At 38.7% G+C, this 16,997-nt stretch overlaps 1 protein-coding gene across 1 annotated transcript in view; it reads right to left on the bottom strand.

Annotated features, from left to right (window-relative positions):
- Positions 1 to 14,051, bottom strand: part of ube3c (ubiquitin protein ligase E3C) — a 31,828-nt gene extending 17,777 nt beyond the window's left edge. The window contains exons 1-14 of the mRNA XM_028569435.1: positions 13,900 to 14,051; positions 13,016 to 13,126; positions 12,818 to 12,871; positions 12,514 to 12,588; positions 10,225 to 10,371; positions 9,988 to 10,103; positions 9,708 to 9,865; positions 8,759 to 8,912; positions 7,368 to 7,588; positions 7,068 to 7,219; positions 6,614 to 6,801; positions 2,623 to 2,709; positions 2,369 to 2,526; positions 1,819 to 2,045 (exon numbers count right to left, since the gene is read on the bottom strand). Of these exons, the coding sequence (XP_028425236.1) occupies positions 1,819 to 2,045; positions 2,369 to 2,526; positions 2,623 to 2,709; positions 6,614 to 6,801; positions 7,068 to 7,219; positions 7,368 to 7,588; positions 8,759 to 8,912; positions 9,708 to 9,865; positions 9,988 to 10,103; positions 10,225 to 10,371; positions 12,514 to 12,588; positions 12,818 to 12,871; positions 13,016 to 13,081 (1,803 nt within the window). The 5' untranslated portion in view covers positions 13,082 to 13,126; positions 13,900 to 14,051. The remainder of the gene's footprint in view (positions 1 to 1,818; positions 2,046 to 2,368; positions 2,527 to 2,622; positions 2,710 to 6,613; positions 6,802 to 7,067; positions 7,220 to 7,367; positions 7,589 to 8,758; positions 8,913 to 9,707; positions 9,866 to 9,987; positions 10,104 to 10,224; positions 10,372 to 12,513; positions 12,589 to 12,817; positions 12,872 to 13,015; positions 13,127 to 13,899) is intronic.
- Positions 14,052 to 16,997: the final 2,946 nt, after the last annotated feature.

The following is a 16,997-nucleotide window of genomic DNA, read 5'->3' as shown; positions in this document are numbered from 1 at the left end:
CCTTAATTAGCCCATCAGGTTAAGTGCAAGCCTTAATGGGCCTTTCCCAAACTCCGGCGTGACATCGTTCTCCAAACATAGCCAAGAAGAAAGTTCCATTAGCAATATTAATACAAGCTTAGTTGATCATTTTCATTCAATTAACTTCTTTCAATTAAATAGATAGCTCGACAATGGAGGTGATAAAAGATGGGGAGGGACGGCTGATGACACAAACCAAACATTAGCGTGTTAGGGGTCAGCAGCGTTAAACCGACTGTAAATCCCACCGTTCAATTTGGAAAATGCATTTCCCCTGCTCCCCACTTCTTTAATGGGTCGTTTTAGCTGACAAGAGGCCTTTGAGCAGATCTTTTATGAAAATTCCCGATGTGCTCTTCGTGTATTTGCCACCTTTTACAGAATGCCAGTGTTAACTTTTAAATCCTTCTGTCAAAGACTTACAGCCAAAAACAAAGATGCTTTATTACCGTTTCCTTGAGAATGGAGGGAAGGAAAGGGGCAAATTGGAAGGAAGATGTGGAATGGGAAAAAGAGCAGAGGAGAATGAAGGTAATGCTGTTTTCTGCCTCATTTCTTCTGGGTAAATAACCAATGGATGACCTCCATGGCAGCGCTCCACCTTGTCTTTGCCTGCTCATGCATACATGCTTGATTTCCACTAACAAAGACAACGCATTAGGTCACTATACGCTGAATGCACAGAGGGGCTACAAAAGGATTACCCCATATGTGTCACATTTCATGATTTATGATCTTAGGTATGAACAGAATCAATCTGACGTTTTTTTTTTAAATGTTACATTTTTGCCATAAGAATGAGACAATGGTAGCCTAGAAATCTAGACGCACCCTAGCGGCAGTAAATTTAATTTGCAGCCAGGGGGGTCTAGGCACTCTCCGTTGACTTGCGAGCTGGAAAAACCAAACTCTGGTCAGGCCAATCACATCGTGTATAGAGTCTGTGGGCGGGTTTATGGCTGCTGCTGCTGGGAACAGTGGTCTTCTGGAAGACTTGCGCAGTTAAGCTTTTCTTTGAGAAAAGAACGGCACTGAAATCATTCTTAAAAAAGGAAGATGTGTTAATGAGTTTTGCCGACCGGATACGGCAAAAGTTTAATCTATCAACTACCTTCGCTACCTTCTTCGTTGCTCTGCCTGGTTGTAGCGCTATCTTATTGCACGCAGAGGGAATTTGAAAGACAACCGTTTATCCCGCCCCTCGGATTGAGCCCTGTCAATGGTGAGTTCCCAGACCCAACATCTTGATGTGGGTCTGGCTTGCCAGGCTAAGACAATGGTTCAATGAACAGGAAGGATTCTCTGTGTACATCTGACTACTCAAAACTTCCAACTTCAGTTTTCATCTACTAAGCAGACTTCTGTGTGTGTTTGAGTTGACAAAGTGTGAGTATGTGCGCAAACACACATTGACAGTGCGGCCTCCCAACCCCTCCCACCGTAATCCCCATGCTGAATTAAAAGACAAAGCAAAGAGAACAAGAGATAACCAAGTTTTAAAGTGATACAGTGTAGAGTGTTGTTGTTTATTTAATACTGCATCAGTTTTGACAGCACTCCCCAAATAGAAATCAAGTAAGCAATTTGTGGGCAAAAATAAGATTATTTTATCATCAACTGAATGCTGACAAATGCAAATGTCTAAGGATCCATTATTTTTACTTAATGTCAAGATTGGACTGAAGAAAAAGAAATTCAGTTGCATGCCAGGTGTGATTACCAAACATCAGTTATTTGACAAATATGGAAGAGACTGCACATTCAGCTGTAACGTGCAGGTAGCTTTATACATCTTACCTTGAAGAGCTGTACCCAGCGTTTCTGCTCGGCCTGGATCCGCTGCTGAACCGCAGTGTTTGTTTTGACACCCACACTGCGGAAGGCAGCCATGTACTCTTCGCGGTGCTCTGTTTTGGTCTCTGGGTAGGCCAGCTTGATGATTCCCAGGCACGCGTCCCTCAGACAGCGAGACAGAGTCACCAGCTCTAACAGCGTGAAGGGCATCATGGAGGACTGCGTCTGACCTGTTGAGAGGGAGAATGTACTTATTGTCTTTTACAGATATTGATTTTCCTATTTACATGGTAGCAAGACAGCGTTTCACTGCTGAAACAACCGACAATGACAATATTATTTTTTGTTAAAACCACTAAATGAGGGAAATTGGAAATTGTACTGAATAAGCAGATCCTGTAAGATGTGTCCACCAATACGACATTTACACTATATCCAGCAATGGTTAATTTTTTTGACAATGTATTCATTTGTAAAACAAAAACAAAAATATTATGAATAAAAAGCTTGAGGGTGCAAAACAACTGGTAAAACAGATGAAAAAGTTTACTACCTTCCAGTTCATGACCGAAAAACTCGCTGTCGTGCACGGAAATAAGCGAGTGGGAGAAGAGAGAGCTGAAGAGATAGAAGAGGGGAATGATGCGGTTGGAGTCCTCAAACGACATGGGAGACCCTCGCGAGATTAGCTGTAGCAGCGGCACCATGGAGCTGAGGGAGCAGTTGTAAGGAAGAGGCTAAGTATGAGGCACGTACTGTACGTACACAATGGTACATTTGCCAATGATCAGCTTTGAATTAGCTCACCCAGTGATCATTTTTGTTGTCATGGAAGTTATCAGGTACCAAAGATGCCTCAGGAAACGTGCATTGAAAGCTAAACTGTACAAAAGTCTGCAGAGAACAAAGAAGCAGAGTGACACATTTTTTTAAAACATTTATTTTGATAAAGTATGCAGCTCTTATCAACAAGGCAACATGAGAGCTATTTCAATCAGATGACACAATCAGTGTGAAGAACAGTAAAATTACTTTCCGTCAATCTGTCTGCTATGTTGAGATTGTTAAATTTGCCCTGTTAACCAAAGGACACAAGTAAAAGGAAAAAAAAAAAAAATGACACTGTTAACCAACATTTCCCTCATATAATTTTCTAGGCCTTTCTCTTCCATTTTATACCTTGTAAGAACCGAAAAGAGATTAAATGAGCCATTAAGCTTTATTTAGGCGAGGCACCTTCCATTAGTAAACTAGTTGCTGGCGAGGGTACCCAGCTCAGGTCATAAACAGCCCTCTGGTTTCCTGCTGGAGCCCCATTTAACTTAATGGCCAGGGGAGCAAGACAATGGAGGACGGAGGAGGAGGGGAAGCCTGGCCCTCACTGTGACCCCGCAGCGCAAGCATGCTTCCACACTCACAGTGAATTACATGATAACACTGAGGAGGGCCCACATACCTCGCTATAGTTGCTCTGCACTGAACGGCCTGTGGCACCAAGGTGTGAAGCTGCTCTTTGTTCAAGTGTATGTGTGTGTTTGTGTGTACTCCTAAATTGCATGGCTTTTCACACAGAGGGTAAGTACAGGTGACAATAATGTGGTAAGTAAGCTAAAAGGCAAAATAAAATGCCCTTGCATATAATAGGCCCTTGTTTAAGAGTGACAGTGCTGACACCTATAAGGATGCTTGCATTTAATAGGACAGCATGGTGTATTCTCAGTAGAGGAGAGGAGTAAAGGTCAGTCGACAAAAAGAGCTAAGCGACAAAAAGAGAGAAGAAAGTACAACGAGAGAAAAAGTGACTCCTATATTTGCTGAATATTCTCATCTCAATGTCAATGTTCAAAATCCCATTCCACCATTCAATCTATCAAAACTCCCAAAATGGAAATGAGCATTAGGAGCAAAGTGTCAGACAACCCACAATACAGATTGAAAAATGGTTTGTGCCCAGCACACACCATCTGTCAGTACTACAAGGCTCAGGAGAGAAGCATGGAGTAGTGCTGTGGGCTCATAACAAGTGATGCGGGTGTTTGATTGAAATGGGAAACAAAGCACTAAATGCCAGCTGACATGCTGATTTACGGCCTGAGAGAACCCAAACCCCCATTTCAATCATGGAATGAACCACTAATAAACAAAGTCAAGACATCAAAAGGGGTTGCATGTGTGTGTGTGTGTGTGTGTGTGTGTGTGTGTGTGTGTGTGTGTGTGATAAGCAGCTTGATGAATCATGCCCAGATCATTTCATTTTGCAGTAATGAAAGAATCTGTTCAGCAGAAGAAGAAAAACAGCAGAAAAAAAACCCAGCCACGCTGGAGTCAGATTTGATACCATAAAGACTAAACGAGTGAGTTTCCACCTAAATACAAATTTGTTTTGCAGATTTCTGTATTAACATGATAAACATCATTATCTCACGACAACACAAAAATCACAGCAACCATTCAAAAGTAAATGAAGAACCAAAGCTCACTTTCATCAGAACGAGCCCCGTTAGCAACGGAGTGCTACACTGGGTGAAACCAAACTATCAAAGTGAAATTACACCAAATGTCCAACGCTAAACAATTAAGATGAAATTAGACCATACCCACTTGAACAAACCTGGGCTAAGTACAATTAGCAAAGCAATCAAAAATCAATTTTGGTCCCGATCATTGTACAGCTTTTAAGTTGTCCTTTTAAAAAGAAAATCATTTCATGAGATATTTTACATATTTATTAAAAAGGCAGTGTGCCGGGCTGGCTGGACGACTGACCAGCCTCTCTTTTTTTTGCTGTAAGAGCAGTAAATCAAGGCAGGGATGCAATTTGCTCCCCTTAGACTCTTGTAAAGCTATCCCATCCACTCCTGCAGTGATTAATCTTTCTCAGCGAGCTAATTATTTTGTACAGATATCCAATAATGATGGAAGACGAAGGGCAGGATTTATGGTAAAAGCGAAGAGAAGGAGGAAGCCGTAAAAAATTAAGGGGAATGGGCGATATTATACACTGAAATTCCTCTAAATTCTGTTTAACCATTTGTAAGCAATGCTTCAAAATAACTAGTTGACCATTGGACTTTAGCATCACATGTCCAGTTATTTATTACTGAGGAAGCTAATTTATATTTATTCTTTTAGTTTTGGGTATGTTAGGGCTTAAAAAGAAGTAAGAGATAGTGTTGTAAACGTGACATGAATCTTAATACATCTACATCCCCACCCACACATTTACATCAACTGGCAGCACTGGTTCACTAACAATTAACTAGAGCAGGTTGACCATCCATGAGGCTCAGTCTGGATCACCCCCTGTCAGTAAATGCACCCCCCCCCCCCCACACACACACACACACACACACACACACACACACACACACACACACACACACACACACCCTCTGACATCCTGGCCCTAATGTAATCAACCTGAGAAGGGGTAATTGCCCTCATCCAGAAGTGACAGCTTCCCTGACATCCCTGCTTCCTTTGCCGGTTGTAAATGCCAGTGGGTGCAGACCACTGATAACTGCCTGCCTCACTTCACCGTTATTTACATTACTGCTTACAGCGCGGAAACACATAAAGACACAGTTTTCCTCTCAATCAGGTAAGTGTGTAAACAAGCTCTCTGAACGCAAGGCTGATCTCGACAAGACGTGTAAAATGTTATGATATGAAATAAAAATGAAAAAGGCTTTACATTTGTTTTCATGTTATGTTTTGATTCAGAAACACCTGCTTTACGATGCAGGCCTCCAGACTGCTACCAAAATTTGAGAGTGTGCAACTGAATTTTACATCCAGTCGCACATGTGCGACCGGTAAATTTGCCCCCTTTTTTTTACACGTTAAACGTTGAAATTTTGGTACCTGAGAGCGTAAGCGCAAGCTTTTCTGTCCTCTCTGAAAATTGACAGAGCAGAGCTCTGATACAAACATACACTCGCAGAGCTGCACACGATGCAAACTATGTCGGCTCTGCAGTTTTGTTGAAGTCACAGTGAGTCGCGGAAATGCCGATAAAGCGGTTTCAAGTGTGGTTACGGTTTTTCATAACTTTACGCAGACAGCGTTTGCTGCAATATGATATTAATGGCGAGCTGAAAGCGGTCGCGGTGCTGTTGATGTTACACTTCCTCGGAGACGAGCAGCCAGGCACAACAGTGGTTTCTATGCCCTGGTGACCGACTGACTGGCTGAGGCTGTAAGGCAACTTTATTTCTACAGCACCTTTCAGCAACAAGGCAATTCAAAGTGCTTTACATGAAAGATTAAAGAGCAATTAAAAATGGTCATGATGAAAATAAAACTAATATACAAAATACAATAATAAACAAAATATATATATTTTTTTACTGTCATGACAGCGATGGGGCTGTCAGTTTACCTTATATGTTGCATCTTCAAAAGTGACACTGAATTTGAAACAGCACATTGTAATTTCTGCATCTATTATCAAAGTATTTATTAGTAATACAGTGGAAATTAGTAGAAATGGGAATATTTGGTTAGCATGTTGATTTACGGTGTGTGCCCCTAAAATTTTCAGTTGGGGGCCACTGGAGCCCTGCGATGAGGTGCACCTTGGTTACAGTTACTATATTTAAAATAGCAAAAGTGTTTTATTGAAATTAAGGAAGGATGCCTTTCAATCTCTGCCTTTTTTGATGAAGATACATTATAAAGTTGTCTTGTCATTTGCATGATAAAGCAATAATGACATACTAAAAAGATCCTGTGTTGTTCTGTAAGGCCTTTCAGGTTCTTCCTAAAAAATAAACCCATCAGATGTGTGTATTTTTACCTGACTTTTGGCACCATGAGGCGATGCTGAACCATGAGCGTGTGACAGATGGATGCCATCATGGTGAAAACCTCCTCGCTGGCAGAATCCCTCCACACCAGGTTCAACAGGGCGTTAGTCTGATGCTTAGTGTCCAGCTTGTGGACACACTCTTCTGTGATCAGCTGCACAGAGATTCTGCTGTCATCCTGATAGAAAAGGAAACATGTGGGTTAGACGACTGGAAAAACAAGATAAATTGCCACGCTGCACCAGCACATAAATAAGTATTTGTGACAAAGTAAAGAAATTAAGTAAAAATCACAGTTTAGTTTATCATGGGGATTTGGTCAATTAATTAAAAAAAATTCCATTTACATGAATTGATTGTAACGGTTACCAGTGCTCTTCCCCTGATCTTGGTAAACCATTACCATTTTGTGTGTAGGTATATGTCCATGTGTATGTATCATACCTGCTTGGGTGTTGGATGGATGCCAGTCTCATCGTCATCCTCTGAGTCACTGGTAACTTGAGGCCTGCTGCTGCTCTCTGACACAGGCAGTAGTGGCAGTAGTGTCTGCAGAGCCCGGAGGTACAGCAGGAGACCCTCCTCTGACAATGAGCCTGCCAACACACACCCATCACTATTAATGTTTACACCATCATATCTTCATCTCTATAAATCAAAGTTTATACTTTAAGTGAGTCATATATACGGAGTGTGCGGTACAAACATTGGCCTTTGTGCACACCTCTATACTATGCCACCCACCTAAGCAGTTCTCCCCTGCAGAGAGGACAAAGTAAAACACCCAGGGTGCCCGGCTCTGTGCTGCTGAGGAGGAGCTGATGGTGGCCCGGAGGGAGCTCAAGAAGGCCTCGAATGGAAACGAGAGACGGATGTCCGACAGTGCCGGGATAAAGAAATGAAAGATCTGCTCGGTGAACGGTGCAGAGATAAACTCCTCAGTAAAGGCTGCAAATACAAACTGCCTGTAAGACGACAAACAGACATTAGACAAGTTAACGAATTGCATGCTAAGGGTACCATGACATGTAAAAATTAAATTAAAAAAAGGCATCAAAATACTGTATGTTCATATAGATATAAGCTAGATGGTAGGGTGTTCTAACATCACCCTGCTCTTTCTGCAGCGTGAGTGCTCCAATATTGTGTCTCCAAACAGAGCTGCTTTGTGTGGCCCAGTCACACACATCTGGTGGGCCAAGTCAGATAATTAGCTGTAAGAGTCAGTGTGTACACAAGTTTCTCTCACTCCCGCCTTGCTTTTCTTCAAAGAAGAAAAGAAGTTGCCTGTCGTTTGTTATTAAGAATGTCTGAAACTGAGGGCAAACAGCCTGATATTCTGCACCCTGGCTAGCGAGCGAGTCTGGGGGCCTTTTATGGCTTGTTGTAAATTGGTCTCGAGAGCAATTACTGTTTCACCACTGACTAGAGGGGACAAAAAACTGCTGGAGTTTGTCTGATCAGTTTAATGGATGATTTTTTTAAAGAATTCACAAGGGACAAAGACTTTCCTTTCCTGCTATCATGCCATTGTCTTTTTTCTGTACTCAAAAAGCAGCAATTTGGTAGGTCTGCAAACATCACTACATTTGAATGTATTAATACATTCTTATCATCCTATTATGTGACACTATTAATTGTCATAAGAGGGAATTTTCTTTAGTCCTCCAGAGAAAAGTCACATAGGTCAGCAGTGCAGGAACTAACCAAAAGTCTGTTGCTCGTGGACACTTAAGCAGAAGATGTACCATCTGTCAAAGTATTTGCTGCTAGTTCTGTTCATGTTTGATTCCGTTTTATCAGCTTTTTATTTTTTTTAGCAACTTCATGTTTTTTTGTGAAAGCTACTGCTGCAGCAGCAACCTCTGAAATTACCTCTCAAGTGCTAAATAGAAGGAAAATTAGTTTATAGCGGAGAACTAAGTAAGGGTGACCCTAATGAATACCTTAGATAATAGTCTACTACTTAATACGCCAATTTGTCATATTTCTTTAAAAATACATAATTTATTTTGGCTATTGAAATTAAACTTGGCATGAGCATTCTGCAGTTGAATTTTGCACACTGCCAAAAAGAAAGCTGCTGGCACTATCTGTATCCCTGATCTAACAGTTACTTCAGTCTGGTGATGTACCTTGCGCCGGTTGTGCAGGAGGAGTAGTTAAAGTGCAGAGGTTTGAGGATGTGCTCCAACAGTGTGCTTGCCATAGGGATAGAGGGAGAGTCACTGTACTCCAGACTAGAGGGGAGCCTGTGATTCACAAGAATATACAGCGACCTGTAGTATCCTAAAGAGAAAGTACAGAGTGAAATTAAGATTCAAAGATGATGTTAATGTTATATGTGATATGTGATGAAGTTATAAAACATCTACTAATATATTACACACTTTACATAAACATAAGAATCAGTAAATGTTCTTGTTTGCAGTGCGGAAGTAAGAATTAAAGAAAGTCAACAGCCATTTCAGCTTTTCTCAGTGATACACCAGATGTAACTTGCTCTTAAAAACAGCATCAGATAAAGTCTTATATATAATGAGAATGTAAAAGGAGAAGCAAGGATAACCTGCAAAATTATTTACATTTTATATGTAAAAGTTGGGTTAGCCAGTTTGCATGGTTAGTTACACTTTAAGACATTGGAATGCAGTTGACATAGTGCCAAAAATGAAACAAGATGCTTTGTGTTGAATAGTATGAATAATTTCAAAAGTGTATTTGAAATGAGTCATACTTCTGGGAAAATGTAAACACTATGAGATGTACTTGACCTGTGCACAGCAGAGTAAAGACTCAGGTGCCACTCAGAGCAGGAACTGCCCATGTGCAGATAAAAATAATCCAACACACTTTAGACCAATTTATATTGACACACATTCACCATCTCTTTACAACCCTTGATGTTTGACAATTAGGCCTTAAAAGTTTTATTTGTGTCAGTGCTACAGTACACGCTGGAATAAGTTTGCAATACTGACTTTTTGAATCCTCCACAAAACTGACAGCAGACTCAACAACAACACATTTTACAAAAAATCATGGACAAGACAATAATGTCAGTTCTGATTTTATTTGACTTACCAGTCTGTACCATATAGTGCAAAATCTGCTCGAGTAACGAAGCTACATAGTTAGCATCTGGAATAACAGGAAGATAGGTTTTCTCTGAAGAAAAGATGTCTAGCATCCGCATGGGAACCGTCACATTTAAACTGTCATCCTTGCAGTTCTGTAGAAGTCTAGGGAGACATAAACAGGGACACGTGAGATGGTACAGTAACAACAACTGCAGCTTTCTTCGGTATTTATGCATCCAGCACCCAAAAATATGAATTCATTATTTATTTTTTAAGTACTGTACCTGCAGCAGAAGCCTAAGATCCTCTTGATCTGAAACATACATGTCTGTCTCTGTGGGCCCACCAACAGCTTAACAAACTGACCGTTGTGTTTCACCAGATTCTGGCACAACCATATCTTGAACATACAAACAGACACAATTTGTAAGATCTACATTTGACATCTGGCAATAATGGCATCTGGGAAACAATCAATATGCTTGTAATTGAAGAGCATCAAAGGCATATCAAATTCTCACCAATTTATGTGCATCCACACTCTGTCTGTAGAAAAATATGAGTTGTCTTGATAAGAGGCAGAGACCAGGACCGTCCAAGACATGCTGAGCTCCCCCTCCGTGCGTCTGGCTGACACACTCGTCAAACCTGGCCCTTTGGATGGCATACTGGAAGAAATGTTCAAAGGTCACATGTTGCAAATGCTTTTTGTGCACAGACTTGTTTGAATAATATCACAAACATTACAAGTTTACAGAAAAGGTAAAGCTACAGTAGGCAGTTTTCAAAAAACGCCAGAATGTGAAGTACAGAGAGACCTCCTCCAGCCACTCCCATCAGACGAGCATGGACATATGCACCGGAACTAATCATCTATTTCATCCCGATGCCGTTATACAGCAGCAATTCTATGAGAAACACCGTCATGTTTTCTTTGTAAAGCCCTCTGATATGACATACTGTGATTTGAGGCTCTAACTAGCTACAGAAACATGCTGTTGAATTAGCCGCAGCCATGAGCTATCTTAGCAGAAGGCTAAACTAGCAGCTTGAATGCTGCGTTAACGTTTTCTTTCCCACCGCCTTCGGCGTCTCCCTTATTTGGATGGCAGCAGTAGGCGGTGCGACGGCTTCAGCCTCTGATCCTCGTAGCAGGGTGCTAACATCCAAACAAGGACACACCGAAGGCTTAGTGAGAGGAAACTAAATTAACAACAAAATTAAACTGATATTTGTGCTAGGCTAAAGGCTAACCCCAGCAGACCAGCTCTCCGGACTGTTTTCAAAGCAAATGTCCGCTCCCTGGACATAAACTGGACTACATTTTTACATAATTTTGTTCCTCTATGTACTGGTTATAGTTGGATGACAATAGAGTCTCTCTTATTATAGTTTAGCTTTTAATTAGCTGCAGCCCTGAGCATTTGGCCATGGTTAGCAGAACTTTCACTGAAGGGACGTGCATGTTCTGCATTTGCAGAACAGCTAAAATGAATGCTCTCTCTCTGAAATTATCTGTGATTGGGAAAAGTCAAATATTTTCTAAAGCCTTGAGGGGGTGCAGAAGTCTAGTTTCTCTCTTAGACCACTTGAATTACAATATGCTGAAAGATTATAATGGAATTTTTGCCCAAACTGCCTACCACAGGTTTTAGTGTGTGTAAACAAATGGTTAAACCTTTAGAATTTCATCAATTTGCCTAGTTGGGCCAGTAGGCCAGAGTAAATATTTTCACTGGCTCAACAGGCAAGAAAATAGTACCATGTCTTAAAAGATAGCATAGCCAAATGTTATATGACTAAGAAGATAAAAGTATTGTCTCTCTGTTATTATAAAACATGACAAAGTCTGGCTTCCATTTTTATTCACCAAGCCAAGACAGTAATCGGCATCAGATATTTTGTCACTTATCTGCTCTTAACAAGCTATGGTCACAGTCTTGTCAGGAGCATTGAGTGTGTATTTCTGGTAACTATCAGCACTTGGTTGCACCAGGCGCGAGAAAGTTGTCTTCTACGTTTGGGTTTGAAAAGTCGACCAATCGAATTGTAGTAAGCTAAATCAATATTGAGATATCATAGCAATAAATTAGGTCTTTACTGGATTACTGTGTTGCAAAATGACATACATTAATGAGAAAAAATATGCTGTGTGGCAAAAAAAAACTGCTGTATTACAGCATAACGGTATAATTCTGTGACATTTTATGATTTGAATCTACCTAATATGTGTAACTATTTAGTTGTTACTTAGAGTTATGTTGTAAATTATCTCCGTGGTGCAACTGCTTTTATTTTAGAAATGCATAAATTACAAGTTAGTAGTAATTTACGTTAAAAGGCTAAGTTTGAACTTACACACAGCTGGTGCAACATGCTTCTGAGCTCTGACAAATGAACTAACTTAAAAACTTAACTTGCTTTGCTGATGAAATTGTAAAAGATCAATCTTTTTTTTCCAAACAGTCACTTCCACAATTAAAAGAAAAACAGTACTTTTAACCATATCTACTCCTCCTAACTAAGTTGTATCTAATATGACCAAGCACAACAGATAAGCAAAAATAAGTGTATTATAACTAAGTGAAAAACAGTAAGATAAATAAACAGAGGCCCAATTTAGATTTCTGAAGCCAGATACACTAACTATATCTTGTTCCTAGTTTTACTCTATTTCAGAAGTTGTTGTTTTACTCCACAACAACAGGTTAATAATATAGCTAACATTTCTGATGCAGAACTAAATATTTGATTCTGAAGGTAATATATGAAATCTTAAAAACAGGTCTGTAAAGTTCTTTCAGACTTACCTGTCGTTTCAAGTCCTGGTAGCCACGTATGTAGGACTGAATGATAATGGCATTCTTCAGTCGTTTTCTTTCATCCTAAGTAATAAAAGAACACAACTTAGAACACATCTTCTTTGACCTTACTCTTTTGAACTGCATGCATTTTCACTTAAATTGGTAGTGCAATGTAGTGGAAGTAAAACTGAATTCTAATTGTAGAAACATCAATGGATCCTTCAAATAAACACATAACAGACACAAACATTAAAACATTAAGACCTGCTTTAGCTTGTGAACAAAGCACTGCACAAACTTGGTTAGCTACCTCTCTTTTTCTTCTTTCTTCTTGAGTGCGGTGCAGCAGAGAGGCTTTCTCCTCCTGAAAAACAACACAAGAGAACCTGAAAACACTGACACTTAAACAATAACATACTTTGTGATTATTGCTAAGCACAGGAATGTGAGAAATGCGACTATTTGTTACCAAATCATTTCACGCTGCGAAAAGTCAAAAGACACTTACCTTTTTACTTGCTCCTCCAAGTGATACCTTGGGTCTTGTCTTGAAATCTCCCTCAAAGCTAAACATTGTTAGATTTTTCCCATTGACTAATTTAGAGGTTGCCACGAATTGCTGTAAGAGAAAATGAAACTGAAGTACTTATCTCATAATGGAGCAAACACTGAAAAAAAATGACGAAATGAAACAAAAATGACCTAACGACTCTTCACTTGGCTCCAATTTAATATTATTAGTAGTACAAAGTTTATTTAATATAGCACCTTTTACAGAACAAAGTCACAATGTGCTTCATACGAGTAAACTTGTTAAAACAAAATAAGACCAAGAAGTAAGAAGAACGAGCAATGAAAAAGAAAAACTGTAAAATAAAACTTAAAAACAAACAAAATTACAAATAATTCGCCTAATTGAGCATAACAGCAAATACCTGCGTTTGCCATTTGTGATTTGTATGTCCAAATAAAACAGTCATGAACGTAAATGTGGGACACTTTCGAACGACAACTCGGAAGGTTAACTTCAGCTAGCTAGGTATCGGCTGACAGCTTCAGCTTGGCTGCAACAATAGTTAGCTAGCCGGTTAACTTAGCTAGCTAATGACTCAGCAGCTGTCAGGAGCTAAACGCTGCTGTTGACGTTATCTGACCCCAAGCAGCAACGGAGACACCACATAACAAAACATTTATTGATGATATGTCGCAGTACTGATTCATACGTTTGTGAGAAACATGATTTTGTTGACGTTAGCACTGCAGCTAGCTAGCAGAGCAGCTAGCTAAGCACTCAAGAGAGGCTAACTTTACGGGGGGTGTATTCCTATCCGCATGTCCTTTTTGATATCGCTCATATTACAGGACACTCATCTGAGAATTAGAATCGTTTACCTTTGGCTTTTGAATTAAGGTGTGAAACGGGCACAATAACTCTGAAAAGGCAGTTTAGGTTAATCCAAACGTCAAGTCTTCTTTCCCTCCTCTCTCTAGAAATCAACACAACATAGGGAACAGCCAACTTTTCTGTTTCCGGTTCCTGCAATGTCAGGGAGCTGGTTGGACAAAAAACATGCCAATCATATCCGACTTAAACCCGCCTCTCACCTAGATGCATTGAGAAGGTTCTGTGACCAGTAATTTTCAAGATCATGTAGGAACTCCACATTAAGTTATTGGTTTAATAATCTATTGTATTGTATTTGCACTGTATACATAATCACATAGATGCCTGTTGGTGTATAATGTTAATACAGGTGTTTTTTCCAACAATACACAATACACTTTTGCTGCTCAAAGCTAGATAGGCTAAATGCATCTCCTTGAAGTTAAAGGTTATAGATAAAACTATGGAAAATAAATGGAAGGACTGTTTATTAGTGAGCCTTTTAAAAAATTCTACTCTGGGGTGTAATCAAACATCTTTGATGCAAGTGCCCACGCCACACCAGTGACACAGTATATAGGACTAATCAATCATCTTTTACTGACTCAAGAAATGTTTTCATAGGACCTTTGTTACACAACTGAATAACCTATTCATGAATACCAAAATAAAAGGTTCAAGTTAAATAGTATTTACAGTTGACAAAACAATCTCACCACTACGGCTTTTCTAAAGCTTTCAAACAGACAGTATCACACAGTAGATGGATTTTTCTTGGTTGTCATGGAATTGTAGATGTTCAAATTTCCCCTTTTCTGAGGAGTTCAGAGACTTCTAGTCTATGTTGGCCAACCAACATTTAATTACATTTACATTTAGCCTATGTAGAGCCTACGAGAGTTTTGATTTACCATATTTCATTGTTCATCTGAATTGTTGCATTTGTGTAGTGTGATATTTATTCCCATCAGGTGACCATAGGAACATTTTCTTCATAATTAATGCAGATTTATGCCTACTTTTTGAAATACAGATAACTAAACTAGTCAAATACAGCCCAAACAATAATGGCCTGCCAGCTTAGGGGAAAAAAAAAAACAACAACGTGAATTGCTCAGCAATGCTGCTGTTTTTATTTGACAGATTGTGATCCCAAATGTTCATAAATTAAACAGTGTAAACTGCTGCTTATCTATGTTAAGTGGTTTGTATACATTTTAGTGTTCCTGCAATGCACTGGACTGATTATTTTATTTGACTAGGAATACATTCCTTGTGTGTTTATCTTCTCTCAGTCCTTCATTACATATGGTGTACCTCAAGGCTTAGTCCTGGGGACCAATAGTCTATCTCATACTTAACAAGTGAAAATGACATCTCTTGCCAATGTTACGCTGATCTCACACACAGTTTTGCAGATTAAAAACACTCTCTGCATAACTGTTTACCAATGTTATGTTTACACTGCCCTAACAGCTCTAGTATATTGGGATTGCTACAGCAAGGCTTAACTGTAGAACTATCTAGGGGTCCAATCTATATCGACTCAATATCGTTATTGCAATATCACGTTGCGCAATATTATATTGAAAGTTTCGCGATAAGTATGCAATATTTTTTTATATTTATTTTTGTTGTTTCTAATATGTCCTGTTCTGTAGACTCTTTATTTATTGTTTTTTATACTGTACAACCAGAACATGTCCTGTTCTGTATACATGCTTTTTATTTATTGTTTTTATACTGTACAACCAGTAAAACATGTCCTGTTCTGTAGACATGGTCGTTATTTATTTATTCATCTTTTGCCAGTCCAATATGACAGTCAGTTGAAATAATCCTTGTGTTGTTTTCTTTGTCATTAATCTATTTTGATGCGTTTTCCCATAAGTTTAGTAATTTTACATGTTTAAAAATATCGAAATTAATATCGATATCGCAACATTCATAATCAATATCACATTTTGTCAATATCGTGCAACCCTAGAACTATCCTGTATCTCTTTTGTTTAACTTTCCCTTCACTAGTTGTAAGCATTGATTTAACTTATCTTGCTGAACGTTTGACCCCTTATGAGCCTGCACACAGCTGGAGGACTCTGATTAAAGTAGCCAAATTATATTTTCTTTTTCCTTATTGGATTTATCAATTTCTTCCTATTTGTATGTTGTTATGTTTTGTGCATATGGAAATGAAAACTATTTTTTTATGGCATCACTGGTGTGATGGTAATTTATTAGTGTTTTATTTAATTTTTACTTTTGTATTTTACTGATCTTTCTTTTTTTAGCTATCTTGATTTCAAAGCTTGTACGTTTGTTCTGAAAAGTATTACATACACATAAAGATGATAATATGATAAGTATGATGCTTATTATTAACAGTAGAAGAGGTATTCCTGTTTATATTGGTATTTATATATGTAACTGTCTGATCTCATGCAAAAGTCAGTCTTCATAGATCTGATTCCAGCCAAGACTTTGCTGAATCATCATCAGTTATACAAAGGTTCTCATGTAAAATAAAATATAATACAATAGCTCTACAAGAAAGCCTAATATTTCTATTTTTTAAAATGGGATGGACAAAATATAAGAAACATTTTTTTAAAACAACAACACAGGGCACCACCATTATAAATCCATACCTTTCTGACAAAGAGAAAAAAAAATCTCTACAGTCCAGCTTCCGTGCCTCTGCTGGACTGGTTGTTTTACTTGACTAATGAAAGACCTATAGGGATGCATTCATTTTTTCACAGTCCTTCAATAATTTCTGTCAATATGCATTCAGAGTGACTTAAAAAGTCAGCTTTTAAAAAAAATATAAAACTGCAGGAGACCAAAAATGTTGATATAATGGTCAAGTCAAACAGAAATTAGTGTTTTAAAATTACAGATTTTTTTTTATTTTTTCGGAGTTGCCTTCGGCCATTTTTATGGGAATTAAATGCCATACTAATATAGCAATTTGCTTTATATAGGCTTATTTGATTTGATACTGATTCAGATTTTGTAGCCAAGTAGCCTACTATATAGGATACATATTTTATTATTATTATTGTTGCAGTCTTTACTCTGTTTGTCAAAAAACATTTGACTTATA

This window comes from Perca flavescens, chromosome 22, assembly GCF_004354835.1.
Source record: "Perca flavescens isolate YP-PL-M2 chromosome 22, PFLA_1.0, whole genome shotgun sequence".
Classification (NCBI taxonomy): domain Eukaryota; kingdom Metazoa; phylum Chordata; class Actinopteri; order Perciformes; family Percidae; genus Perca; species Perca flavescens.
The sequence above is the reverse complement of the archived record's forward strand: the minus strand, read 5'-3'. Positions and strand labels throughout refer to the sequence as shown.